The sequence below is a fragment of the Garra rufa genome, chromosome 7 (genome assembly GCF_049309525.1).
Source record: "Garra rufa chromosome 7, GarRuf1.0, whole genome shotgun sequence".
Lineage (NCBI taxonomy): Eukaryota > Metazoa > Chordata > Actinopteri > Cypriniformes > Cyprinidae > Garra > Garra rufa.
The window spans coordinates 6,309,492-6,337,211 of NC_133367.1; the positions used below are offsets into that span (position 1 = coordinate 6,309,492).

At 36.5% G+C, this 27,720-nt stretch overlaps 2 protein-coding genes across 2 annotated transcripts in view; one reads left to right on the forward strand and one right to left on the reverse strand.

Moving 5' to 3' along the window:
• Positions 1-12,338, reverse strand: part of LOC141337870 (uncharacterized) — a 182,978-nt gene extending 170,640 nt beyond the window's left edge. The window contains exons 1-5 of the mRNA XM_073843448.1: positions 12,280-12,338; positions 2,097-2,204; positions 1,832-1,922; positions 996-1,191; positions 1-903 (exon numbers count right to left, since the gene is read on the reverse strand). The exon at positions 1-903 is cut by the window's left edge and continues 430 nt beyond it. Of these exons, the coding sequence (XP_073699549.1) occupies positions 1-903; positions 996-1,191; positions 1,832-1,922; positions 2,097-2,204; positions 12,280-12,338 (1,357 nt within the window). The remainder of the gene's footprint in view (positions 904-995; positions 1,192-1,831; positions 1,923-2,096; positions 2,205-12,279) is intronic.
• Positions 12,339-22,424: 10,086 nt separating this feature from the next.
• The window catches only part of LOC141337871 (uncharacterized), a 54,170-nt gene continuing 48,874 nt past the window's right edge, over positions 22,425-27,720 (forward strand). Inside the window, exon 1 of the mRNA XM_073843449.1 lies at positions 22,425-23,302. Coding sequence (XP_073699550.1) covers positions 22,425-23,302 — 878 coding nt within the window. The remainder of the gene's footprint in view (positions 23,303-27,720) is intronic.

Genomic DNA, 27,720 nt, shown 5'->3' on the forward strand with positions numbered 1-27,720 from the left:
TCAGATCATTATTTCTTTTCTCCTCCAAAATGTTCTGGAGGACAGTGGCTGAAATCCAGCAGAAGACTGGGATGTGGCACATGATAAAGAGACTCTTTGATTGTTTAACATGATCAATGATTTCTTTGGCCATATTTTCATCTGTGATTCTTTTTCTGAAGTACTCCTCCTTTTGTACATCATTGAATCCTCGTATCTCTGTCAGCCGGTCGATACAGTCAGGAGGAATCTTACTGGCAGCTGCTGGTCTGGTGGTGATCCAGATGAGAGCAGAAGGAAGCAGATTTCCCTTGATGAGGTTTGTTACGATAACATCCAGAGAGACTGATGATGAAATATCAGAAAACATCTCATTACCATTGAAGTTTAAAGGAAGACGAAATTCATCCAAACCATCAAGAATGAACAGGACTTTTTGGTTCCTTCTTGTAAGGTTCAGTCCTTTTGTCTCTGGGAAAAATTGAGTTATAAGGTCCATAAAACTTTGTTTTTCTTGCTCCTTTAAGTTCATCTCTCTAAATGGAAGAGGAAATATGAAGCTGATATCTTGATTTTCTTTTCCTTCGGCCCAATCAAGAACAAACTTTTGCACAGAGACTGATTTTCCGATGCCAGCAACTCCTTTTGTCAGTACAGTTCTGATCTGCTTGTCTTGTTCAGGTGCTTCAAACAAATGTTTGCACTCAACCTGTATCTCCTGAGATTCATGACGCCTGGAAGTAACTTCAATCTGTCTTACCTCATGTTCAGTATTGACATGATCACTACAACCCTGAGTGATATAGAGATCTGTGTAGATGTTATTCAGAAGTGTAGAGTCACCTTGCTTTGCAATTCCTTCAAAAACACATTGATACTTCTTCTTTAGGCTACACTTTAGCTGATGAATGAAGAACAGCTCATCTAAACAAAAACAAAAATTCAGAATATTTTAATCTTATTTTCTCTCCTACATTTATAAGTGACAGTCTGACAAATTGTCACAAGTCTCTTACCTTCTAGAGTATCAGCAGCATCATCTTGCTTCATCTCTCTCAGGAAGTAGAGAGTGAGATCAAGAGCTGCTTCTTTGATAATGCATCTGTTCTCATTGAAATCCTTCACAATGTATTGCAAGTCCTCTTTTTGTAATATTTTCTGAAACTTGTCCAGTTCTTTCTTTAGAAATGAGATTATTTTACTCTCAATGTCCTACAAAGCAAGGCAAAAATAAATGAAAGAAAAACAAAATCTTCTTCCATATTATGTGACCCTGGACCACAAAACCAGTCTTAAGTCGCTGGGGTATGTTTGTTGCAATAGCCAAAAATACATTGCATGGGTCAAAATTATTGATTTTTCTTTTATGCCAAAAATCATTAGGAAATTAAGTTAAGATCATGTTCCATGAACATTTTTTGTAAAATTCCTACTGTAAACCTACCAAAATGTAATTTTTGATTAGTAATATGCATTGCTAAGAACCTAATTTGGACAACTTTAAAGGTGATTTTCTCAGGATTTGGATTTTTTTTGCACCCTCAGATTCCAGATATTCGAATAGATGTATCTTGGCCTAATCTTGTCCTATCCTAACAAACCATACATCAATAGAAAGCTTATTTACTGAGCTTTCATATTCTATATACATCTCAGTTTTGTAAAATTTAACCTTATGACTGGTTTTGTGGTCCAGGGTCACATTTGGTCAAAACTATTATCCATTTGAGACAAACATTAATTAGCTGTCAGTTTCAATAATACATTCTTTCTTATTAAAACAGAGAAATAACATTTCTCTCACACTCCTATCTAATAACATTTGTTTGTTGTGTTTTTTTTTTTTTTGTACCTGGAAGATCTGCAGGAAACTGTTTGTAAAGTCCTTGTGGTTCCTGTTAGTGTGGAAATCTGGATCTGAGGTTTCCTTCTGAAGCCTGTTGCTGAATAGAATAAATCAAAATACTGCATTTCATGGGTAAATATGAGTAAAATATCTTGACAATATTTTTAGCAAAGAGAAAACAATATTTTGATAACTTTTTAAACAAAGTTTCATGTTAATTATTCACTGATACAGTCTACAGGTGAATAAAAATAAGAAACACATCAAATACCATTTGGTTTGTGATGCTGTTACTTCGCTGAAGTTTGGCAGGTCAGCTTCCTTTGAGCGGTCACTCTTCACAGACACAGAGCTGGACACATGTGAGCCTGATCTTACACTAATGACACAGACAGAAATGAAACTTTACTACAGGACGTTCATCTGTGTTTTATATTGGCACTCATTCTCTCTAATCCTTCACAGAAATGCTTGCAGAGTTTTAAAGATAGCAGTCATTCTTGTTTACAGACTCACATTTGTTTAACAATTTCTGTAAAGCATTTCTGATCTAATTGAACAACATTTTCCTTGTTGAGAAATGTCAGGGCTACACAGTTCTGTTAGCATATTTCAATTAAAGGGACCATATGACGCTATAAAGGTATTTGCTTTGTTTATTGGGTGTAACAATAACAGTAACAATGTCATCATAATAATGTTCATATCCATTTCACCCTGAGTCCAAGTCTAAGCTAATAGTTTCACACTGGTAAACTTTTTTTGCAACTCTCTTACCTTTCAGATACAATCTTATAAAGTTATAATTTTTCTTCTTCACTGTAACAACCTTATGTCCTGAAGTGCCAACATAAAATACATTTATTTAGGTGTGGTTTATTGTATTTCATTTACATTTTATTTAGGTGTGGTTTATTGTATTTTATTTACAATTTATTTAGGTGTGTATAGCTCAGGTGTGTATGAACTGCAGCTCCTTAGGGTGTACTCACACTAGGCACGGTTGCTGTGAACCGGGCTCGGGTACGATTGTCCCCCCTCCCCACTCCCCCTCTGGCCTGCACTCACATAGGGTTTCAGCATTCGTGCCGGAGCACGCTTACGTCATTATGTTGCGATGGTTTCAGGATAAACGGGAAGAGCAACGCTCGCGCTGAACGCGAAATAGTTTACTTTGTGGATAATTATTTTAAATCGTTTGGTCCGCGGTGGTCCACAGCCCTCTCACAGCCTATTATTAAACAGGTCTTTCGCCTTTGTGGCACGAAAATTTCCGCGCAATCTTGCTGTTCGTACGAGGAGGTTTTTAATTACCAGCTGAAGTGCAGCAAGGACTTTGCAGCTCTGATTATGGACTATAAAAACGCTGATTACCTCGCAAAAACGCGACATCACGCGTCCTGTTCCGTGCTCCAGCGCGGTAAGCGCTCACACTGCATGCGAACCGCGCCCGAGTCCAACTGAACCGTGCTCTGGCCCACCTCTTCCAAGCGGGCCAGGGACGGCTAATCGAGCCGCGCCCGGGCACGGTTCGGAGCACTCACACTAGTCAAACGAACCGCGCTTTGGTGGTCAAACGCACTCGGGCACGGTTCAAACTGCCTAGTGTGAGTACACCCTTAAAGCCTGATAAATAAATCTTAACCATTGATTCCAAACAAAGCTGGTTTGCTTTCGCATCCAAACACACAGCGTCTCCACAACATGACGACAACACTACAACTCACTGAGGCCTCGTCCTCTCTTTGTGTATACCTTGGGACAGAATTACGCTAATTTTTCACAGAGTAATATTTGGACTTCAGTCAAGGCATTTTAGGTGTTCTTTGTTAGATAAAATAAATCACTGCGCAGAAGATTATGATTCAGATTTTTTGTTCTCAGATGTTTATTATTTATTGGCTACTTTTTAAATATTTTTTTATTTTATTTTTTAATTAGGAAGTTATATAGCTCTGAAGTTCTGCAAAGCGTTTGTAAAAAATAAAAGATGTCTGTTGATTTTTTTTTTTTTAACAGCAAACATCTGAAACTCCAACAGTGTTTAAAATGATTCTCTGAAAACAGACTCCTGTTTCTGTGAGAGACTCATCTCAGACGTAAAGTCCTTTCCTCGCTTCTTCTAACATACTGCAGATAAACTGCCAGTGATCAGCACTGGGTTGTGAAAACAATCTGCTGTTCAATTTGACCAAGATTAAAAAATAAAACAATTCTCCTTCAACAATTCTCTGTGGTCTAATGGTTAGAGAGTCGGACTTGTAACCCAAAGGTTGCAGGTTCGAGTCTCAGGTCCGGTAGGGATTGTAGGTGGGGGGAGTGAATGTACATGACTGAGGTGAGTCCCTTAAGCAAGGCATCGAAACCCCAACTGCTCCCCGGGCGCCGCCCACTGCTCCGGGTGTGTGTTCACTACTGTGTGTGTGTGCACTTAGATGGGTTAAATGCACAGCACAAATTCCTAGTATGGGTCACCATACTTGGCCTCACTTCACCTCCTTTCCCCCCTTCCATAAAAACAGAGCACACTGCTCCTTTGTCACACCATTTCAATTCAAAACAGGCAAGATCATTTACTGACTTGTAGAAATTAAAATCTATTAAAATTCTGTCTTTCACAAGAGAAGAAAACAATTCTGTCCAGCTATCTGTTCAAGCATGTTTTTTCTGCTCATGTACACTGCTAATTTAGCTTGACCCACAATTAAAATTCAGTAATTGACATTTATGACATTTCCTTTTTACATATTTACCACCTAAAATGAAAGTTTCTATCAAAAAGGTTTCATCAAAACAGGCAAAAAAGCTCCTTACTACACAGAATAAAAGACTTAACCTGGAACACTCCATAAAAGCATGGAAGACTGTTTCTCTTTTAAAACAGGTTGCGATCAAACGCTGGGACATTGGCAAAGTCCAGTTTTAAAGGGTCCATCAAGAAAAGAGCTCTGTCCAGCTGAAAACCACCCAAACTCTCCAGCTGAAACGAGTTGATCCAGTCAGAAATTTCTATATAAATTGCAGATGAAAGGCTGCTGTCCTGCTCTGCAAGTTTACTAACCCCTGGCCACATTCCTCTTTGCACAAATATAAAACACGCTGAGAGACCCAGTGTAACTTATCCCAAAAAAAATCTACTAATAAAGCTTGTACATCTGATAAAAATTTTGGAGGTGGATCAATACAGGCTTGCTTATGTCATAGAGATGAAGCAACCAAATTATTAATAATTAAAATGTGCCCATTGTAGGACATTTCCACTTAGCCAAACGCCCTTTAAGTTTGTCAATAACACCACCCAAAATTTCTAAATATTTAAAACCTTCTGCGTTCCAGTGTAAGCCTTCAGGAAATTTGAACCTTCCTTTCCTCCAATTTCCACACACCACACCTTCACTTTTCTTCCCCTTAGCAGAGGATAAACCTTTAAAATCATTAAGTAATTTCATTTAAATATCTATATCCTTTTGGCATTTGACCATTACAATCATATCATCAGCATAAGCTGATAAATTAACATTACGATAAGAACCAGATATTTGTACACCACTCAGATTACTCCTTATCTGCTGTAGTAACGGTTATATGGCTATTGAATAGAGCATTCCTGACAAGGAACATCTTTGTCTGACACCTCTTTCAACTTTGAAAGGAGTGCATAAACCACTGTTAACCTTCAGCAGATTCTCAACATCAGTGTACAAGTACAAATCTTGGCAAAAACCAAACAATTCTAATGTTTTCCACAAGTAAATAGGTTCAACGTGATCAAATGCCTACTCTTGTTCTAAAGAAATCAGAGCACAATCTAGATCCTATATTTTGGAGACATAAAAACTCCTGCAATAAAGAAATATTATCAAAAATAGACCTACCAGACACACAATAGCTCTGGACCGGGTGAATGATTTGTAGTCTGTACATAAAAGGGGCACAGGCCGCCAATTTTTGAACTCAGACAAGTTTCCTTTTTTTGGTAAGAGTGTAAGGACTGCTCTGCGGCAGCTCAACAGCAGCCGCCCTTCGGCCAAACTTTCATTAAGCACCGCGAACAAGTCCTCCCCAACACTGTCCAGAATGACTTATAAAAGTCAACAGAGCCTTTCCAGACTCCATACCCATCAGGGCTTCATACAATTCCTCTAAGCACAAGGCCTTGTTGAGTTTCCGGTTGTCTTCTTCAGACACCCATGACAGGTTTTCCAGAAAACCATTGCCAACAGCAGGCTCTGAGTCACAATCACATTTGTACAGTTTTGCACACAAACAAACAGCCCTTTTTCTAATATCAGTGGGGTCAGTTAATAAAGTGCCAACTTCAGAACGTAATGCATGGATTAATCTTTTCTGATCATTCTATTTTTCTAAATAGAAAAATAGAAAAAAAAAATTGTTGGCGCATCCATTTGATCAATTTGTTGAAACCTTTTTAATTGAAAGCTTTCAAACAGCTATTCTCCCCAGTTAATTAAACAAATTCTTGAAGCTTTATTATTGATGTCGCCAATTGATGTTTTCATATCTCTTAACGTCTAATCTCGCAAGAGATAAAACATTATCTTGAGTATGGGACCAAGTATATTGTCTCTGACTGCCATTGAGATTAGGGCTGCACGATATTGGTAAAATATGCAATATGCAATATTTAATATTGCGATAACGATATTTCTTGTGATATGACATTTCCCTATAGAATATATGCTTTATTATTATTATTATTAGCTTTTTTTAAAAACCTCAGGAGATATTCTGATTTCTGGTTTGCTGTTACCATAGACCTGCAAACATAAAAATTAACTGCTTTCAAACATTACTTTTTATTTACATGTAAACATACACTTAAGAGCATTGTTTAAACAAAATATTTTGCTTGCCTGTTTTTTTTTTATAAAAATAAATATTATTAAACAAAAATTTTAAATATTAGTATATGAACAAGATGTTTATTTTCTCTATTATAGGTACAGCCATTTAAATTACAGGCAACCACTGCATTTTTAAACAATCTACAGTATAAATAACAAAAAATAAACAACACAGTTCTTTCTTAGTCATGTAGACAATAAATGCAGCCATACTCAAAGTAGGCTACTCTTTCAATATTCAAAATGCAAATTGAGACCGAATTTTTCACGCATGATACAGAGTTATATACAACGTATTATAGCCCACATACTAATAACAGCCTACGCAGTAAAATCAGCAGTGGTAATCAAGCAGTGTTATTCTAGTTTTATTCTTTAGGAGTAAACTTAACAACAAATAGTGAAAGATACCCCCCTAGTGTTGGTGAAAATTATCAGAGTTAAATTCTGCGTTGTTAATTTTACTCTGTTCGGGGCCGTTCACATGCCGCGCCTAAAACGCGTGGAAAACGCTAGGAGCGCCGCTTTCTTCCTTATCAACAAAGCGCTCGGGCCCTTGCGCTCCGGAAACGTCTACCGTTTCTAAGCAACCATCAGCTGCGCTCTAGCTCCAAACCTATGCGTCTCCATGCATTGTTTCTTCTATTAGCGTCAAAATAATGGGGGCTTGACAAATCATAAAGTTCAGGAAATCCATGGACCACAATGATGAGCTGCTCCATGTTTCTACAGAGGTTTCAATTTAACGGAAAAACGTGAGGAAGCTGATTGGTTGGTTCATGTCACATGACCTGCGGTGCGCTTGCTGCATTCTGAAAAGTTGAGATGTTTTTATCTCGATGCGGCGCCGCTTCAATTAAGTGCGCGCAAGCCGCAGGTCTACATTTGAAATAACAAATTTGAGCGCGCAAAAGACGCTACATGTGAACGGCCCCTTAGGCTCCGCCCCTCAATCTACCTCCTGCGAAGATCTGAACAGGACAGAAGTTTTCTGGTCGCCATTTTCTTTTTGCTCCAACCGACAGGTAAGCTCTTTTAAGTAACGTACTAAAACACACTTTTAATACTTTATGTGAACAAATGTGCTAAAATACTGCATAGGTTGTATTTTGATGCAATTTGTGTTATTTTCCAAATATTTAACTTCGTGGCAAGGTCATGTTGTTTTTCGTCACAATGTACGTTAATGCTAACGCTTAAATGATGCCAACAATTGAATTTAATTTGTTTGTTTGTATCATATAACATAAATTACACGTTAAACATTTACATACATCAGCAGTGATGTAGGTTTTGTTGATTTTTGAGCATGTATTATGATGTTAGACACAGTCCGAATAAATATGATAATAATATAATAATAGGGATGCACCAAATCCGTATCGGCCGATCACTTGCGCGTTTTGTCAGTAAAGCCGGTTCTGTAATCAGCGGTAAATGCCATCAGGTGCGTGATTTCACGTTGAGCCGTATATACTACACACAGCCGTTGTTCACTGACGAGCTGCGCACATTCACACTGATAATGAACATTGATTTGCGCAGCTCGTCGGTAAACAACGGCTGTGTATCGGTGCATCCCTATATAATAACGTATATAATCCGATGTAATGTTATATAAACGATATATTTGCAACTGTTCAGCTCACAGATTTAATGCGTCCAATGACATTTAACAAATTCTGTGAGGATTTTTATTCGATCGCCATCATTGCATTTGGTTTTTGAACTTCAACCTGTTTGTAAGAAGTGACGTGTTTAAACGCTGTATATTTGAAAATGCGCTTTAATCTTGAAAATGAAACTGAGTGTAGCAGTATAATTGACATGGCATAGCACACATATTGCACAATTAACATATTATTATTGTCGTGTTTTAAATTCTCTATTTTAGGCAACTTGGGTCAGAAACTGAATGGTAGTACTAAATGAAAAGTTAAACACACTGTAAGTATTTACTAAAATATACATTTTTTTGTCTGCTGGTAAAAAAAAAAGAACCAACTATACTTTCATTATATTATTTTAGGAATTTTTATGATTTTTTTTTTTTTTACATTTATGTTACTTGATGGATGTCTATGTCTATGGATGTTATATTAAGTTCATCATTGTTATGTAAAAAAGGCATATATTCTTTCTCATAAAATTGCTTATGTTTTTTAAGGATTTTTAAAGTTTGGTGTCCCAGCTGTACCTGAGAATGTGAAGGTTTTTGATGAATCAGACTGTTAAAAATCATACATTTATAAAAAAAAAAAAAAACAACAACATGAATTTGATATTTCTGTGACTGAAGTTTATCTTGTATATCTTATAATTATAATCAATTTATAATCATACTTTTAACAATTTAACAATACAGTAAATCATACTGCTGTCTAAATATAACTTTATTTAAGATCTGCATGGGTTTATATCCATAATGATTTGTCTGGTACTTAGAACAAATATTTTGGGTCATCCTTTTCTGCCTCTTCTTAGATTGTGCAAGACTTTGTTCTGATGTTTGGAGAAGGAGTGTTAGATAAGCTACTGGAGAAGTGCACCACTGCAATCAAGAAAAAAGCGATTCAGCAGTGCAAAAAACTGCCAAGCATCTGTGATTATGAAAAACTAATGCTAGCAGCTGAATCTAGTGATGGTGATTTAGAAGAGGGTTTTAATTTTGGTAAGATTAATTCATTTTATACTTTAAACATTAATTAGGAATAAAAAAAATTGACAATTTATTAACCTCAAATGCTTATCTTGTCTAGCTCTGTGTGAGCTCTGTGTGAACTCTGTGTACTCCGGTTCATGGCAGTTGGGGTATGTCAATGTATCTCATTTTCTTCTCCAACTTCAAAATCGCTCTACATCGCTGTTTTACCTTTTTTTGTAAAGGGCGTTTGATCTTCTTTGCATGTTCACTTTGTAAACACTGGGTCGGTACTTCTGCAGCAATGTAGGACAATTTTGAAGTTGGAGAAGAAAATGAGATGGGAGTTTAAATTTGTGTTCTGGAAGTAAAAGATTTAGTCCCCATAATTATTTTTTTTTTTCTTAATTTTTCTTTAATTTCACTTCCAGTTTGCATTATTGATCAAATTTTGCTAACAAAACATATGTTTAAATAGGTTGGGACAGTGACCTCTTTTCTATAATACTTCTGTTGCATCTGTTCCCAAGGCTGGAAAAGACCAGGAAAAGTGTCTGCTTCTCAAGCAGAAAAACACCTTGTTGTCTACAAGTAGTTTTTTTCTTTTTCTTTTCTTTTTATATATATTTTTCTGTTTTATATTTAACATATTAGTAATAGTTCTCTTCAATTTGCTTGGTTTTCTCAGAGTGGAACAAACATTGAAATCATAAAATCACAGCTATTGCTCAGCCCTCCTGGCCGTGGGACCTCAGAAGAATTCAGTTCACCAGTACTTTGTTCTTGATCAGCACGCCATTCCGTGCAAGTCAACCTCTTCACGTAATGCCTTTGAGTTGTTTAAGGCACACTTTGTTTTTGTTTTTTCTTCTTATAACAGAATGCTACACAACATGTACACTTTCATTCAGACCACTGTGTACAACACAGATGTTAGCAAAGTAAAAGAGTCCTTGTGTTGCTGAGGTTATAGCAAGGCTGCTTAACTAGGTGCTTTAAGTTTGTCTGCCCTCATGAAATGTTTTGTTTGTCAGGCTGAGTTATATGGTTCAAAATTGCTTCTAACTGTGCGTTCACACCGCCGCCGGCGAGAGCGTCAAAATTCGCTCTGGCCGCCCTGCAAGCAACGCTGTAGAAAGATTCCTTGACTCTCTGACGATCGAACGCTTGGTCTTGTATTTAAAGCAGCCGCAAAACAAACAAGCATGTCGATCTTGTGCAGACTGACCACAAGTAGGGTGTAAATTAACCTCATTAAATATTTTAAACATGAAAATGAGAAATTGAATTTAATTGTAGTTACATGTTTGCTAACGAAATAAACCAATTAAAAGTCATTTGTGTGGTGTGGCTTTTGTGTTCATGGTTAAGTGAAAACTTAAAAACAGTGACACGTCGAAGATTACGGGGAAATCCGCCACAGCAATAATTAACTTCTCCTCCATTTTCCTTGGGAACTAATGTGGCCGGAACCAAGTTTACAGGACTGCGTTCATTGGAAACCTCTCAGCGGTGAACTTCTACATTCCGATTGGTTGCCGCCGAGCCGCGTCATAGCTCATTACCATAAAGTTGACCTGACTTCAACTCTACCCGATGCCCACGCCGCCCAAAACGTGCAGTGACGCTCTCGCCGCTTCTCGACGCCGGCTCACATTGAAAATGAATGACTTCCGGCCACTTTGACGTTCTCGCCGGTGGCGGTGTGAACGCACAGTTAGGCACTGCAGATCAGTCATGGTTTTGTTTCTGGAAAGAATCTTTGCCTTAAATGTGTAGAGGCAGGGTGCAGTTCTGTGTTTGGTATACTTTTTCATGTTTTAGAAATCATTTGAATACAAAAGCATCGCTTAATCATCTGTACAGATGTAGCATGTAGGATGTCAGTGTTTTGTAAGATCAAGACTATTGCTGTAAAAGATAAAAACGTACTGTTATGTGGAATTATGAAGGAAACACTCTGTTTTGATGACAATTACCATGCATTTACAGTCTGACTGCATCCAGAGTTTTAAAGGTAGTGAATGTTAATGAGCTGTTGTGTTATTTTAAACCATTTGATCTTGCAGAATTGCACTGCATATAGTGCCATTTTAATGCTTTTTAATGCTTACGTTTGTTGTAATCGGTCTCTGAATGTTTGTATCTCAAGGTATACGTCACCCTTTTTAGGGGTATGAGTCAAGATATAAAAACATACAGACTCTGATTCTAACTTAAAAGCATCTGACTGGCCACTGCGTTAAAGAAATGAGCAGATATGACTGTGATTGGCTACTCCGCAGAGCACGAAAACAAATACAAAACTGTTTCTGCATCCTCTAGCACCCGAAGGACTGGGCCTGAATAATTATCTATACCCCATCCTCCATGCCAAAAAAACACAGGTTTCCCCCTCTTTCCAAACTTATTTGTGTTTCATGTATATCAATTTATTTACATTTTTCAAGCTCACCTGCACTTCTATTTTTTTTTTTAATCTGTTTAAATATTTCTACATTAATGGAATAATAGGGCCCCACAACCCTATGGGCCAGCACTGCTAACCTGTGTGGTATAAACTCAAAGTGACACTTAAAAAAGATGAACAGCAACAGCTTTTAAGCAGCAATGTAGAAAATTAAGTACACTCAGACAGAAAGAACACTGTACAGCAAAAGATACTTCAGTTAGCCATGATTATTTTGACTTGTTTAAGTTACCATATTATTTACATTTTCCATCGACTAAATGTGCAACCTGAAACAAAAATGTAAAACATTTTAATTCTGTGGTTATACAGGACTTAACATATATGACTAATCAAACATATTTAACTGTTTCAAGCTGTTTCTAACCTGTGACAATCTCAAAACACAGAAAGTTCTAATTTGTTTTGCAAAGCAATTGTGAGAGAAAACACCGCTTGTTGAAAAGTGATCCTTCTCTGAAAACAGACTCAGTCTTACCTGTGTTTGCGTGAGAGACTCATCTCAGACGGAGAGTCCTTTCCTCGCTCCTCTGACATACTGCAGATAAACTGCTCAACACTGGGATCTTTGTGTCTCTGAAGACGATCTCATCATGACCTGAACATGACAATGTGTCTCTGAGATCAGTATCAGGATAGTTCAGAGGAATAAATGAAAAATAACTTATTAACTTATCGGAGTTATCAAACAATTAATATAAACAGCATGTAATAAGTGTCATAATCTATTCAGATCATTCAGATCACTCACAACAGATGGCTTTAGTTACATGAACATTACTATGCAGCAACTTTCGGAATATTAAGAAGTTTAAAAGAACATTTATTTGTTACTCGGGTTTTTCGACCTCTATATCCAGAAGGACAGATTTGATTTGACCACAGAATACTTTCGGTCTCGCGACTTAACATGGAAAAAGGGGAAATAAATAACTCTTTTAGAATTATTCTTAATACTACATTATTACAGACATAAAATGTTTTAACATGCGTCGTCTTTAAACGGTTCCCAGATAGCAAGAACGTTTGGGCCAAATGTGGCTGAAAGCTGTCACGTTTGGCCTAGGTATGGCATGGCTGAGCACATATGGGCCAAACTTGTACCATATATGTTTTGCCATGGCTTTAGAATTGGAGGGAATTTTCATTTGGGTGACTTTTTGTATTAAGGTATATGGCCCATATGACAGTACACAGACAAGAGCCATATTTGGCTAGGCTATGGCACATCCTGAAATATGTTAACTTATGGTTAACATTTGGCTTTTATTCGGAAAAACACACATAACCTGCTATAGTCATGTGTGGCTGGTTTGTGGCAGTCCAAATGTCAGCCCATTCATTCATTCTTCCTGTATTCCTATTGGTGGATTACTGAAAATTTGAAAATATATGTCCGTTATTTCCCGCTCTGCTCCTGAGTCTACAACAGCCTTTGCCCAGACACACTCTTATTCAGGTAAGTGCAGTTTTGATGTTTTAAATGTTTTCTAGGGATGTAATGGTACGCTTATTCGTACAGAAAAAAAATGTGTGCTTAGGTATGTGTACCGAACAAACACAGTTTCGTTTTGACCACGATCATGTGCTGAATTCATATGCATGAATAAAACGTCACTATACATACCTGCTGTCCAGAAATCATGATAAGATTTGGGTTTTGTTATTTTCGATAAGTCTCATCTTTAAAATTATGCCTATTATATCAGAAAATTTAAACGATAAATGCCTTTTTGACGCGCTTTGATGTTACGTGACAGACAGCTGTAAGTAATGTTACAAGCGGAGAGCGCATGAATGCGATCATCCTTTCTCCTTTCTACTAGTTATAACGTGATTTAAAAACTAACGTATCTTTCGTCTCACATAATCTCAATTAGTTTGAATACCGTCGAAAAATGCTAATAAAACAGGATTACCTTTACCACCAGCGAGCACTCATGTCATGGCTTGTTTTAATATTCAAATAATATCTAATATTAATTATGATATGCTAATAATCTTTTTTCTCTCCTTTTTCCTGACAGATTGTGAAAGAAAGGCTGGTGAGACTTACTAAAAGTATCTATTTTTGTACATTTATTTACTCATTTGACATTTACACCACATTTTATGTTCTGTATTGTACGACTGTTATTAAAATTGTATTATATTAAAAATGTCTGTGAATCAATTTTGTGTTTAATACGTGTTTAAGATTTACTGTGTATTTTAAATAAATAATAGGTGTGGCATAAATACGGTTAAATTATGGCTTTTGATCTATCAGCCACATGTGGTCCACATAGGGGCCATTGCCCTTTACAGAACTCAGCCATATAAGAATACCACATAAGATCCATATAACAGCCACATCTGTTTTCATGATTTGGCTCATTTTAGGTTGGGTTATGGCACTGTTTTGGTTCGGTTCTGGGTAAAAAGATGTGGACCAGTTTTGGGCCGGGGAACCTAAACTTATCTGGGCCACACTTTAGCTGTTGGTATGGGCCAGATCCGGCCCAGAGGAAATTTGCTGACTGGGTTATGTTACTAATAACTTTTTGCTTCCCGGTCGTTTGTTACTTTGGCGACATAAGTTATAACTTAACAAAACACGCTGATATATAGCTATGAAATCCGTTTATTATTATTCTAAATAACTGTAATCGTTAAAGTAATCAAACTTACTTGCAGTAGTTCAGACGATCCTGAGCAGCAGATACAGAATCCGGAAGTCTTTAAAACACTTTCGGTTTGTGATCGCAGTTAAAAACGTGCGATCCTTCACGATTGATGTTTGTCACATGATACGACTCCATCTTAGAGAAAATCAAAGTCCAGTTAACAACAGATCAACTGCATTACCGCCACCAACTGGACAGGAATATAATGCACAAACACACCTGCTTTCTTCTTCCTTCTAACGGCAGATCACAAACTACAACAGTGCTGTTTCTTCCTATTCTCCCTCTCCTGCAGAATCATCTCTATTCACCTCGTTCTTGTAAATGTGTGAACTTTGAAGGGTTCGTTGAATAATGACAGACAAGTCATATAAAATAATCCAAGCCAAACATATGAATCTGAAAGGTAATAATTATTAAATAAAATAATTATTTTATTTGAAGAAATGTCATTACATTCCTTTCATCAATAGCCCATGAATTCAAACTGAATGATTTCATTCAGTTAGCCTGTAGGTTATGATGAATAATTAAGATAGTGGGTTTGAAAAAGACAAAACAACACTTTACCTTATATTTAGAGCTGAAATTAACATTTTTTATCATTGTACAGTCAAAAATGAAGTTATAATTTATGTATTTTAAATCCTACATTTAAGGAAATATTATCCTGACTAATGAATTTAGTCTTTATCATTTACTGTCTCTCTAAACTCTTATTCAACATTTATAACACTGTTTTTTTTTAAGTTTAAATGACAAATACCACAGCTGTCTTATTTACTCTCAATGTAATTTATTCTCTGATATTTTGAGCTCATTTATCCATTCCTGTCTTTACCACTGTCCTCAAAATCCTGCATCAGAATCGGAATAATAAAAGAGAAGTGGATAAGCAAAGCGCGGCTTACAAGAACTAAAACTGGTGCATCCATCAATCAAAATGCGAATGCAGGGGTTAAATTAGGATTTGTTATGTTGTTTGCAAAACGGCAGGCGTAAAACACTGATTCTTGGGAATTTGGATAAAACAATAAAATTTTAATTTAATAAAATAAATAAAATTTAATAACATTTTAATAAAAAAAAATGTGTTTAATTAAACCATCTGAATGTATATTATTATAGACCAAGGTCTTAGATTTTCAGCAATGTACTGGTGTCACCTCCCCATTTTGTATTTTTTTCATAAAATAGGCGTTTTACTTTTTAGCGTTTTACGTTTTCCTTTTGCTTAAATCAAACAATTTTTTTTTATTTAACAAATGTATTTTTGTATTAAAAGAGACTATTACTTTAATAACTCAGCAGCACTGACGAAATATATTGTAGGCCCCTATGCATATTTATAAAAAAAAAAATTAAAACTCCCTCTGACGGTGGTGACAGTGGCTACATTACAACATAAAATTCCAAATTGTATACCACTCAAGTCAACGGCTTCTTGTTTAACAACTTTATTTAACTATTTGGTCCAACAAATAACAATCCTGAGCACTGTGATAAAATATTTTTCAAATATTTCAACATCGTCAGACAGAAAACCTGACGGTGGTGACAAAAACCTACTATTTCCCATGATATGCATTAGTTGTTCACATTAGCCATCTTGTTTCCACTCTCTTGCTAGCTACTTCAGACTTGTTTTTAAAAAGTATACATTTATGTCATAATCAAATCTAATATTATTTATACAAAAGAGACGGTGTTGACATGTTATGGTTGCCACAGTAGCAGTGTCCAAAAATATGAACAAGTTTAAGAGAAAATAGCAAATTTACAGGAGCTTGGCTGATCTTGAAGCATGCAGGAGAGCTGAAGATTTGATAATGTGGTCCTCAGGAATGCAGTTGACCTTGTAGTTGCCTGATTTTTTTGCTTTTTATAAATATCTGACGGTGGTGACGCATATGTGGGACACATTTTGTACAACCAAAAATAATTGTAAATATTATTCAAAACACAGTGTTTGTCATTTTTGATACATAGTACAATGTACTCTTTTATATAGTAAAATTATTATTCAATTAAATGATTACTTTTTGCTTTTTTAATCAAGCTGAAATGATTATCTCCTATCTGAGAACAAGTGATTTTGTAGGCAATGGGCCAGATTTGATAATTAAATTAATACAAAATTAAAAGAAAACTATAAAAGAAGCTTACATATGTGCAACTGACCCTCTGATTATAATCTTAATTCTTTTGATTTATGAAAATGTTCTTCATTTCCAACAGAATGAGCACTTTTCTTGTTGGGACATGTTTTTGCCAAATTTTCAAGAATCAGTGAAAAGCGTAAATTTTTAAAGAAAGTGCCCGGAGCTGCTGAAGTTACAGTAAAACACGACTTGGTGGCGCTCAAGCACAAAACAGTGTTTCTGTCAAACGCAACAGCGGCTACAAAAATCTCGATAAGAGGGAGTTGTTATGGAGTGGAATTGCAGATTAAATAGGATTCAAAGGTGAGTTTCATTTCACTTAATTTTCTTTCATGTACATAAGCTTGTAACTTTTTCCTGCAAACTTATGAACATAGACATAATTTGTGTGTTGTATTGGAGGAGGTTAAACATAAGTGGGAAAGCTTACGTGATGCACAGTGTGTGAATGGTTTTGACAAGCATGTAAATACTGGCTTTCTTCTTCTGTGTGACAAGCAAGTGGCAGAAGCGTGAAGTTGCTCAGCGCTACCTTGTGTACCGAGGTATTTCTGTTTTTCATTAAAAGGATAGTTCACCCAAAACAGCAGAACACAAACGAAGATTTTTAACAAAAACTGCCAGCCAAATAATGGAAGTGGATGGGCACCAGACCTTTAAAAGTAAAAAAAAAAAAAAAAACCATGCACAGACAAATCCAAATTACACCCTGCGGCTCGTGACGATACATTAATGTCCTAAGACACGAAATGATTGTTTTTTGCGAGAAACTGAACAGTATTTATATCATTTTTTACCTTTGATACACAACCACGTCCAACTGTGCCGAGCACGAGCTTATCATCCGGCTCGTTACACGTGTACGCGCTCTGGCGTAGTATACACCGTAAGGGGAAATCAGTGAAAAGTCCTGGATGAGTTCGCGCAAGCAAATGTAATCTTTTAGGTCTAAATCGGTTTGAACAATCAGTGCAACAATCAGTGCGATAAGTGCAAGTAATTACCATTTTGAATAGTCGCTATACCCACAATCTCTGTGCACTGTGTAAACAATAAGTGGCGTATACACGCGACAGATCGCTTGTTTGCGTATACTACGCCAGAGCGCGTACACATGTAACGTGCCTGATGCTAATATCGTGCTCAAGACAGTTGGACGTGGCTGTGTATCAAAGGTAAAAAATGATATAAATACTGTTCAGTTTCTCACAAAAACCGATCATTTCATGTCTTAGGACATCAATGTATCGTTACGAGCCGCAGGGTGTAATTTGGATTTGTCTGTGCATGTTTTTTTTTAAAAGGTCTGGTGCCCATCCACTTCCATTATTTGGCTGGCAGACTGCACCGATTTTTGTTAAAAATCTTTGTTTGTGTTCTCCTGAGGAAACAAAGTCACCTACATCTTGGATGCCTTGGGGGTAAGCAGATAAACATCAAATTTTCATTTTTGGGTGAACTATCCCTTTAAGCGCCATGCGAGTGAATTCGCCGGTGAAAATCGATTGGGTATCCTGGTGAAAAATGTCTCGAAAAACGCTGGCGATAAGCGCACACGATATTCGTCCCGGTGTGCACAGGCCTTAAGAACGTTTTAAGACAACATGCATTGTATAATTGTCACGATTGCCAACTGGAGTGCTCATGAAGTCCTTTTCTGAGCACTCCAGTCTGGACTCCATTTGTTCCATTTCCCATAATCCCTCACATGACACTGATCACACAGTCAGTCACTTCCTGGTCACAGACTATATAAACGTCCTGTACACACACACACACACACACACACACCTTGCAAAGTCTTGTTTTGCTGTAGCTAACATTTCGAAGCGTTTATCCCCCGTATGTTTTCCTGTTGCCGATCTGTCTGTTCCTGTTTTTTGATTGTCTGCCACCTGACTTTTAACCCTCGCTTGTTTTGTGGTTTTACTCTGTTTTGCTCACCGCCTGCCTCGACTTTCTGCCTAGACTCTGACTTTGATTCTGGATTGTATATATTGCCCTGTATGCTGTTGATCGACCTGGACTGTACAACTCTGATTCCTGCTTCTAATGAAGCTGCATTTGGATCCTCACCCCACTGTCTCCCTCATTACATAAGACTTCGCCATACCCAGATCCAGCAGCTTTATTCAACGCCAGCTCAACCATGGGCCCAATCGACCAGTTACTACATTTGCAACAAGGAAACTTATCTATTGAGGAATATGTTCACCGGTTTTGTAAGTTATCATACCAAGTACCTCTGTTTGATGAAGTTTTGTTTAAAGATCTGTTTCATTTTGGACTCAATGAACCGGTTAAATCACAAATACCTGGAGGGGAATTTAATAGCAGTTTGATTTTCCCATAGTAACCTCCAACACAGAGCCACTTCACAAAATGGCAGACGAACCTAAACCTCTGCACAAGATGGCCGCCGACACAGAGTCGCTTCACAAGATGGCCGCTCTTCCAGAGTGTGCACCTGTCATGGCCACGCTTCCTGTGTCAAGGCGAGCCACAGTTGATCGTCCAGAGCCAGCGCCCACTAACGTCACGTCGACCAAGCCAGCGCCCGCTAGCATCACACCTGCCAGGCCAATGCTCACTAACGTTGCTGCTGACCATCCCAGTCTGGTATCCAACATGAGAGATAAGTCGCTGATGTCTGCACACGCAGCTGGTATCCCCAAACCCATAGTGTCGGAGGTGTCGGCTAACGCCGTGGATCATCATGAGACGGGGACATCTGCTTCAGCTCTCCCCTGTTTGCCCCGTTCAAGCCACGGAGGCCATGTATGGACTGTGTGTGCCCTGTTCAGGCCATGAAGGCCATTTATGAACTACCTGCTACTACTGAACCAGCCATAGAGGCTGAATCGGAACTGTTTTCCTGCCTGAATTTCCCACCCTCCCTCCCTACTGCCCTTGTGCTTTTCAATCCAGAACTACCTACTATAGTGTCCACAGATGCCTCAGACTATGTGATAGGAGGTGTTCTTACCCAGATACATGCAGACAACGCGGAGAGGACAGTTGCTTTTGCCTCACACACTCTTACTGCAGCAGAACGGAAAGAAAAAGAGGCACTAAGCATGCATTTGGGCCACAGAGAGATGGAGGACCTACATGTGAGGAGTTGGCCCCGATGCACACACACACACACACACAAGTGAGCACACTCCCACTAGTACTAGTACGCACTAAAAAATTGGGTTAAAACTATGGGTTGGTATTGCACCTTCCCATCTGGGGGTTATTTTAACCCAGTGAATTGGGTTAAAATCCAGTTGGGTTAAAAGTGACCCAACAGTTGGGTTAATTATTTATACTAATTAACCTCAGTATTTTCTTATAAAATTACTTAATAAAACTACATTATAACACTACTTTGTTTTCAAATACACATTTTGTTTATTTAAATATGCAAATAATACATTTTTAACAAATGCATTTTGAAATGTACAAGTTTTAGTAAGTACAGCAAATTCATACTGTTTACAAAATAAACAGAGAATGTGTACAAATGTTACATTCAAAATACACACATGTGCACATACAACTGACATTTTCAAGATGTACACTGAATTTAAAACCAACAAATGTGACTCTACATAATAAATGTGACTGAATAAAAATCGATAATTTTGACCCATACAATGTATTTTTGGCTATTGCTACAAACATGCTACTTACGATTGGTTTTGTGGTCCAGGATCAAATGTGTATCAATTCATATTCATTCATATCAAAACATACACAAATGTGCACATACAGTGCACAAATAAGACAAACATAACATAGACCTTTATCTGTAAAACAAAAACAAAACATCATAAACACAAGTAATAATAAAAAAAAAAAAAAAAAAAAAGAAAAACACTAAAATCTGCTGGCTGCTGGACTAATAAAGGTTTTACTGATCACTAAATACAACGTTTTTTAAGGAACAGGTGTGCTAAAACTGTCGAAAGACTGTGTGCTGCAAATGGGTGCATATGGCTTTGGCTTTGTCATACATGTAGAAATGTTTGAAACACAGATCCACTGCTTGTAGTAAGGTCTTCTGTTCCATTGCCTCCCCCTTGAAAATACTAAAAACTTGGGAGGAGTTCTTGGAATTAGTGCAGCAATGCTGGTGTCCTCCAGTAGTGTACTTCCTTCATTCAATCCTTCCTCGATGATAAGATGAAGCAGAAGATGAAACATTTTACAGATAAACTAGTAAACTATTTTCATAATTGTTAGAAGTCATGATTGATGTTGAAAACCTATACTACCAATCAAAAGTTTTTAATTAAATGTTTTTGACCAGCACATCAGTAAATTAGAATGATTTCTGAAGGATCATGTGACACTGAAAACTGGAGTAATGCTGAAAATTCAGCTTTGAAATCACAGGAAAATTACATTTTAAATTGTATTCAAATAGACAGCAGTTATTTTAAATAGTACAAATATTTCACAATATTACTGCTTTAGCTGTATTTTGGATCAAATAAATGCAGGCTTAGTGAGCAGAAAATAATTCTTTATAAAACATTAAAAATCTTACTGTCCAAAAACGTTTAACTGGTAGTGTAGATGTAAAAGTACCCATAGGCCCTACATGTAATTTGATGGATGTATATAAAATGCTTTTTTACTATGTGAACATTTGGCACTTTCCCAGTGAATTGATAGATGATTCATCAATAATATGATCTCTTCACTAATCCTCCGTCTCTCTCTATATCCGTACCTCGCTCTCGCTCTCATGACCTCTTCACCTGTGAGAGAGCACACATGTTCGTATGGTTGACCCCGAGAAACATCAGAATAAAGAAAACAATCAATAAAGAAATAGTTTTTCCCTCTATGTTTGTCCAGGAATGATTGTTGTTGTTGTTGTGTGTGTGTGTGTGTGTGTGTGTGTGTGTGTGTGTGTGTGTGTGTGTGTGTGTGTGTGTGTGTGTGTGTGTGTGTGTGTGTGTGTGTGTGTGTCTGACAGCCCCCACAGCTGCTTCTGTCATTTTCGGTCACAGAGGTGCTGGTAGTGATTTAACACGGTGGGGAAAGCTGTGATCTGCTGATTGGTCAGTTTGAATGTCTCACATCTGGTTTTTAGTCACATGGTCAAAGGAAGGGATAAAAGAAGATTGTAAGTGTTTTTCAGTCTGTTTTTCCTAAACTGGTGCTATCTTTTCTCTGGCTCTCTTCTTGGGGATCTGCTTCCAGGTAATATTTTATATGCATAATGGACACAATTACATCATCCAATACATGCATTTTGTAACCAATTCAGATGTAACCATAAGGAAATGCTGTTATTAAACTATATCAGTTATACATTTTGTGCTAACTAGTCTTGATTCAACATCAGCTTTAAAGTGCTATTTATTGCAATACAATAAATTCATATAATAGCAGCGATCGCCCACATATTTTGTCATTATTATCAGTAGCATTGGGTGGTCAACATTTCTTTAGTCATTTAACCGATGCTGGGAAACCACACTTACAAAGATATTTAGTCAATATCCAGTGGATTTTCATTAAAATGTAACTTTCCATTGGTTGACAATTTAACAGTTTTATAGTTACTTAACAGGTTCAAATTAAGTACAATTACAATTGTTTTAGAAAATTAAATATCCATCCGAGAGACTGTCAGAACTGTAGCATTATTGTATAAGCTATTAATCTTAATATTGTGTTTTAAAACATTTTATAAAAATTCATCAAATTGTTCCTTTTATGTAGCTGTTGTCTGCTTTCACTCCAAATTTTGCATGATTCATATTGTAAATGTTTTACTTTTTATTTCAGATCTGATGGAGGAAAAACGTGTCAAAACTGGAGTAAAAACTCGCTCACAGACTAAAAGTATTTCTTTACTGAAAAGAAGAGGCAAGAAAAGTTTCACCTGCACTCAGTGTGGAAAGAGTTTTAAAAGCAAACAGAATCTCAATGTTCACATAATGATCCACACCGGAGAGAAACCCTTCACATGTGATCAATGTGGGAAGAGTTTCATACAAACAGGACAGCTTAAGGACCACATGAAGATCCACACTGGAGAAAAACTGCACGAATGTGATCAATGTGGAAAGAGTTTCAGATACAAACAGAATCTCAGGGTTCACATGAAGATCCACACAGGAGAGAAACCGTTCACATGTGATCAATGCGGGAAGAGTTTCAGACAAACTGCATACCTTCAGAAACACATGAACATCCACACTGAAGTGAAGCCATTCATATGTGATCGTTGTGGGAAGAGTTTTAAACTAGAAGTAACCCTGAAGATGCACATGAACACCCACACTGGAGAGAAGATGCATGCATGTGATTATTGTGGAAAAGTATTTTTTTGGGCTACAGGCCTGAAGAGGCACCTGAGAGTTCATACAAAGGAGAAACCATATTCATGCTCTGTATGTGGAAAGAGTTTTTCACAACTACAGACTTTAAAAGTTCATCAGAAGACACACACTGGTGTGAGAGATCACATGTGCTTTGAGTGTAAGAAGACTTTTACTACAGCTCAACAGTTAAAACGACACCAGATGATCCACACTGGAGAGAAACCTTACAAGTGTTCACACTGCGACAAGAAATTCAGTCGGTCAGAAACCCTGAAAGCACATGAGAGGATCCACACTGGAGAGAAACCGTATCACTGCACTGAATGTGGGAAGAGTTTCACTCAGTTTCCTAATCTACTCATGCATACCAAAAGGATTCATAGTAAGTAGATCATCTTTCAGGACTCATGCCACATCCTCAACAAACCTGACACAATAATGAGTAGGAAAACAGAATCTCTTCTGTATAAATCTGTCCTAATCAGCTCTAACATGAGACGGGGAAAAAAACATCTTCTGTAGTTTTCACAGCGAATAAAGTTTCACTTTTTCAAAGTTTGCATCACTATCTCTTTTAATGAAGGACAGTATTTTATTTTATTTTTTACATGTAGACACCTTTCTTCTTCAGGAAGCTAAAGAGAATGTAACACTAATGTGAAATTAGAAAACACAAATGTACTGAAATTTAACATTTCAACTGGGTGCTACTTCCCTGTTTTTAATGAATGCTTTGCTATTTTGTTAGTCGATGAAATGCTCTTATTTGATTCACTTTTACTTTTCTTATTTGCTTCAAGGAATAGACTTTTATTGTTATTCTTTTTTTCATCACAATTGAACAATTTCAGAATTGTATTTACATCTAAAAAAGCCATGAAAGATTGCTTTTGGGGCTTTCCATATCTCTGTCTGTCTACATCAGGAACTCTATTACCCTAATTTTTGTTTAATATGTAGTTTTGCATATGATTTGCCAATTTAAACTGCATGTATGTATATATATATACTGTTTAGTCAGAAAGTCTGTAAAGAGTATTATATGAACATAGATGTTTTACAAGTCTAGTTATATTGTGGTATTGTGTTTTCTAGCAAGTTTTTTTTTTTTACAAAAATAAATGGTTGAGAAATTCAAACTCATGTTCAGTGCATTTCATGCTAAACTAGCCTCTGCTTTAACTAACTCTGGACAAACATTAATGTTTTATCATTTTGAATTTACTTTTTCATGGTGCATTGCATATCCTACATTTCAAACTATTTGTTCTTCAATAAAAAAAGAACATAAAATGTGACAATTTATCCAAATAATCTGAAACATTATATGATTATTAAAACAAGCTTGAAAATAAAATTTCAAACACAGACAGCTAAACAATTGTTTGCATGTAGGAATGGTGGAAAGTGGATGTTCCTCACCCAAAGTTTGGCCGTAATTTCCACAGCTGGTGCACACAGGGGTTGTGGTGAGCTGATGGCAGAATGAAGGAGAAAAGCTTGGTCATGTGAGTAAATCCTTCTCAAGTGGTCTAATGGTCCTCATTGGAGGTGTACTGAGACACCCTATTAGTCACCGGACCTGATAAAGATTGACACAAAAGCTATTTTAGATTTGGGTGGAATGACAATATATTGTGGTGATGATAAGGGCTTCTACTCAACGATTTTCTTGTATTGTTTTTCTAGTGGTATGTAAATATATCCAATGCAATGCAGGACTACTTAGTCATTTACATAGAGCAATTAAAGACAATGCATGGATGAGAATACATATCTGAACTGAAGTCAAATGTAATAAGGCTTGATAAAGAACTGTACTGGGGTGCGTTTCCAAAAAGCAACTATGGACACAAGGTCCGTTGTTACCAGAAGAGTTCAATGGAACTAATGACCAAAGTGTTGTTGGTAAATGCACTCCTGATCAGTACTGATCCTATCTGACAAACTGAAAGTGTAAAAGCAGTAAGATGCTTTTTTAGACCGTGTGTCTGAAAAAGCAACAATATTTCAATGTATATAAAAAAAAAAAAAAAAAAAAAAACTGTCCTGCAGAGTTTAGGTCCAACTCACCCACCCAGAAGTTCATAGTAATACTGAAGACCTTGATGAACTGGATCAGGTGTGTTTTGCTGCGTTCATGTCATCTTGTAATTACTGTAGGCTTGAGATGGCAACGTGATATTCTATTCGAAATTCAGGATTCTATACAGAGCACACTATAAACAATGTTTACAAGCTGAAATCACAATCACGAAATTGTGTGAACTAACCTAACCTTTCAATTAGAGATGTAGCTGAACCTGACAAGACAGTGGATTTTCAGGAACGGAGGTTTGAGACCACTGTCTTAGCTTCTCTGTTGTTGTCAACAGTTAAAGAGGCAAAGCTTGTGTATCAGACAAAACACTGTATCACTATATAGATGTGTGTAGATGAACACAGTGTTGGGACTCATTCTGAAACATGCAGAAATATTTATTTATGTCAGCCACATCACGACTTCAGATTTATTTTGATTATTTGTGCAGCCCTATCTTTTTGCATCTTGATCTTTATACTGTGACTTCAGCTTCGAGCTTAAGGAAAAATAATGTGCAAAAAAATATTAATATATGTGCTAGGGGTGTAATGGTTCTAGCTACTTACATTTTGGTTTCCTTCATTGTTTTTAGAGCCCAGCTTCGGTAGGGTTCAGTATGTGTTATGTACAGAGGAAAAAAGGGCTACTGTCAAAAATGTACAAAAGCAAACTACAAGCAGTAGCACAAATAAATACAAAGCTAAGAAACATAAAATATACATTGCTTTTTGTTTTCAGGCAGGCATTAACAGTAGATTTCTGTGCTGAACTGCAAAAAACCAACAACATGAGGAACTACATTTTTAAACGGTCTCTGTTGGCCTATAATGGAACAAAATTGGCTAAATCAACAGATCTTTCTAGCGAAAAAAAAAAGTGTGGTATTGATACGCATTTTCAGGAGACTGGACTCAGCAGTGACTTAAAAACAAACAAAAATTACCTGTAGTTTGTTTAATCTTAAATAAAGTAGAACGTTTTTACATTTACAAGCTGTTTTTGTTCTTGTTTGTAAGTTAACACTTTTAAGATAAACTGATTTTATGAAATTTAGATTTCACTTGTTCTTCATGGTTGCTTTCAAACAATATTTACCACTCTCAATAATAGTTCCAATTGCATTAATATTTTTCATTTACACGTACAAATACATTTACATTTATCAGATTATTTTACCAAGAGTGAATAATTTATGATTATTTGTAATATGAAAAGTATTCATTGGAAGAGAAAGACCTGTAACTCATTAACAAATGTGGGTTTGAAAAAGACAAATCAGTACTTTACCTTTTATTTAGAGCTGAAATGAACCTTTTTATTATTGTACAATTAAAAATGTAGTAATAATTTATGCATTTTAAATCCTACATTTAAGGAAATATTAGACTGACTGATGAATTTATAACTGATGGCTTTCTGTACTCTTATTCAACATTTATAACACTGTTTTTTTATGTAATTTAAGTTTAAAAAAGATCCAACATTTATAATTTAATACATACATGATCATTCAGTGGATACATTAGAAGATTTGGCAAAGGAATTAGATTATTGTCACGATAGCACAGAGGAGGTCTGGGTCCAAATGCAGGTAAGTAGAGATTTAATTAAATAAACACAAATAAACAAACAAAAGGCCAACACAGCACCACAAAACACTAGCAAGGAAAGAGCAAGAACAAACTTCAGGAACGAGAACGACAGAAAACAAACCACACAGAAGACAACGCAACCAGGACGAGTGGTGGGAAGGCGAGACTAATATAGTGCATGGTTATTAATGGGGAACAGCTGCGGGTGCAACGAGTGACATGTGCGCACAATTAGTGGAGTGTGGTGCGGGAGGAAGGGAGACAGTGACCTCTGGTGGGGAAGGGAAAACACACAGCCCAGAGTCATGACAATTATTATAGAGACATTTCACAGTTATGAGTTACTCCATTTAGTCTAATGAATATAATAGTTTCCTAACAACAAAAACACATTGATATAATATATATTTTTCGTTTGTAAAAGTCATATTCATTTTAATGAAGTAAAACTGACGACATATTTAAGATTAGACTATTGTAATGTAACACTTAGAAATGGTGACATTTAATTCCAAAATAAATGGTGTCTTTCACAAAATATTTTATTTTAAATTACTTTAGTTTGATTTGCTGTACAGTAATGACTAAGAACGTTCCAAAAATGTTCCACACAAATGAGAAGAAATATTAACAAAGACTGATTGGTTCCTGCACTTTTTATTAATTAAATCAAATTTATTTCTGAGCAGAGAAAGTATTTTGACAGAGACACAGTTCATGACAATGCAATATTCTAACGCTGAAATTTGGTAAGCACTGATTTGGATTGTACTGAATGTTTAAAATCTCATGTGCACTGCCATCTTGACCAGGTCTCTATGTTAGAAAAGAGATTGTAATATCTCAATGGGATTCTCCTGGTTAAAAAGGGAAATAATAATAATATCTGGACCTAAGTATGGGATGGAAACATTAATCTATAAACTATATCTCAGATCATTTTCCATAAAACTACAGCATTCAAGTGTTCCAAGTTCTAGAATTCTTCTAGAATACAAGTTTATTTTTAAATGATTCAATCTCTCTAAAACTGCAGAATTACCTTAAATTGACCATAATCTCTTTAATCATCACAAATAGCCATGTT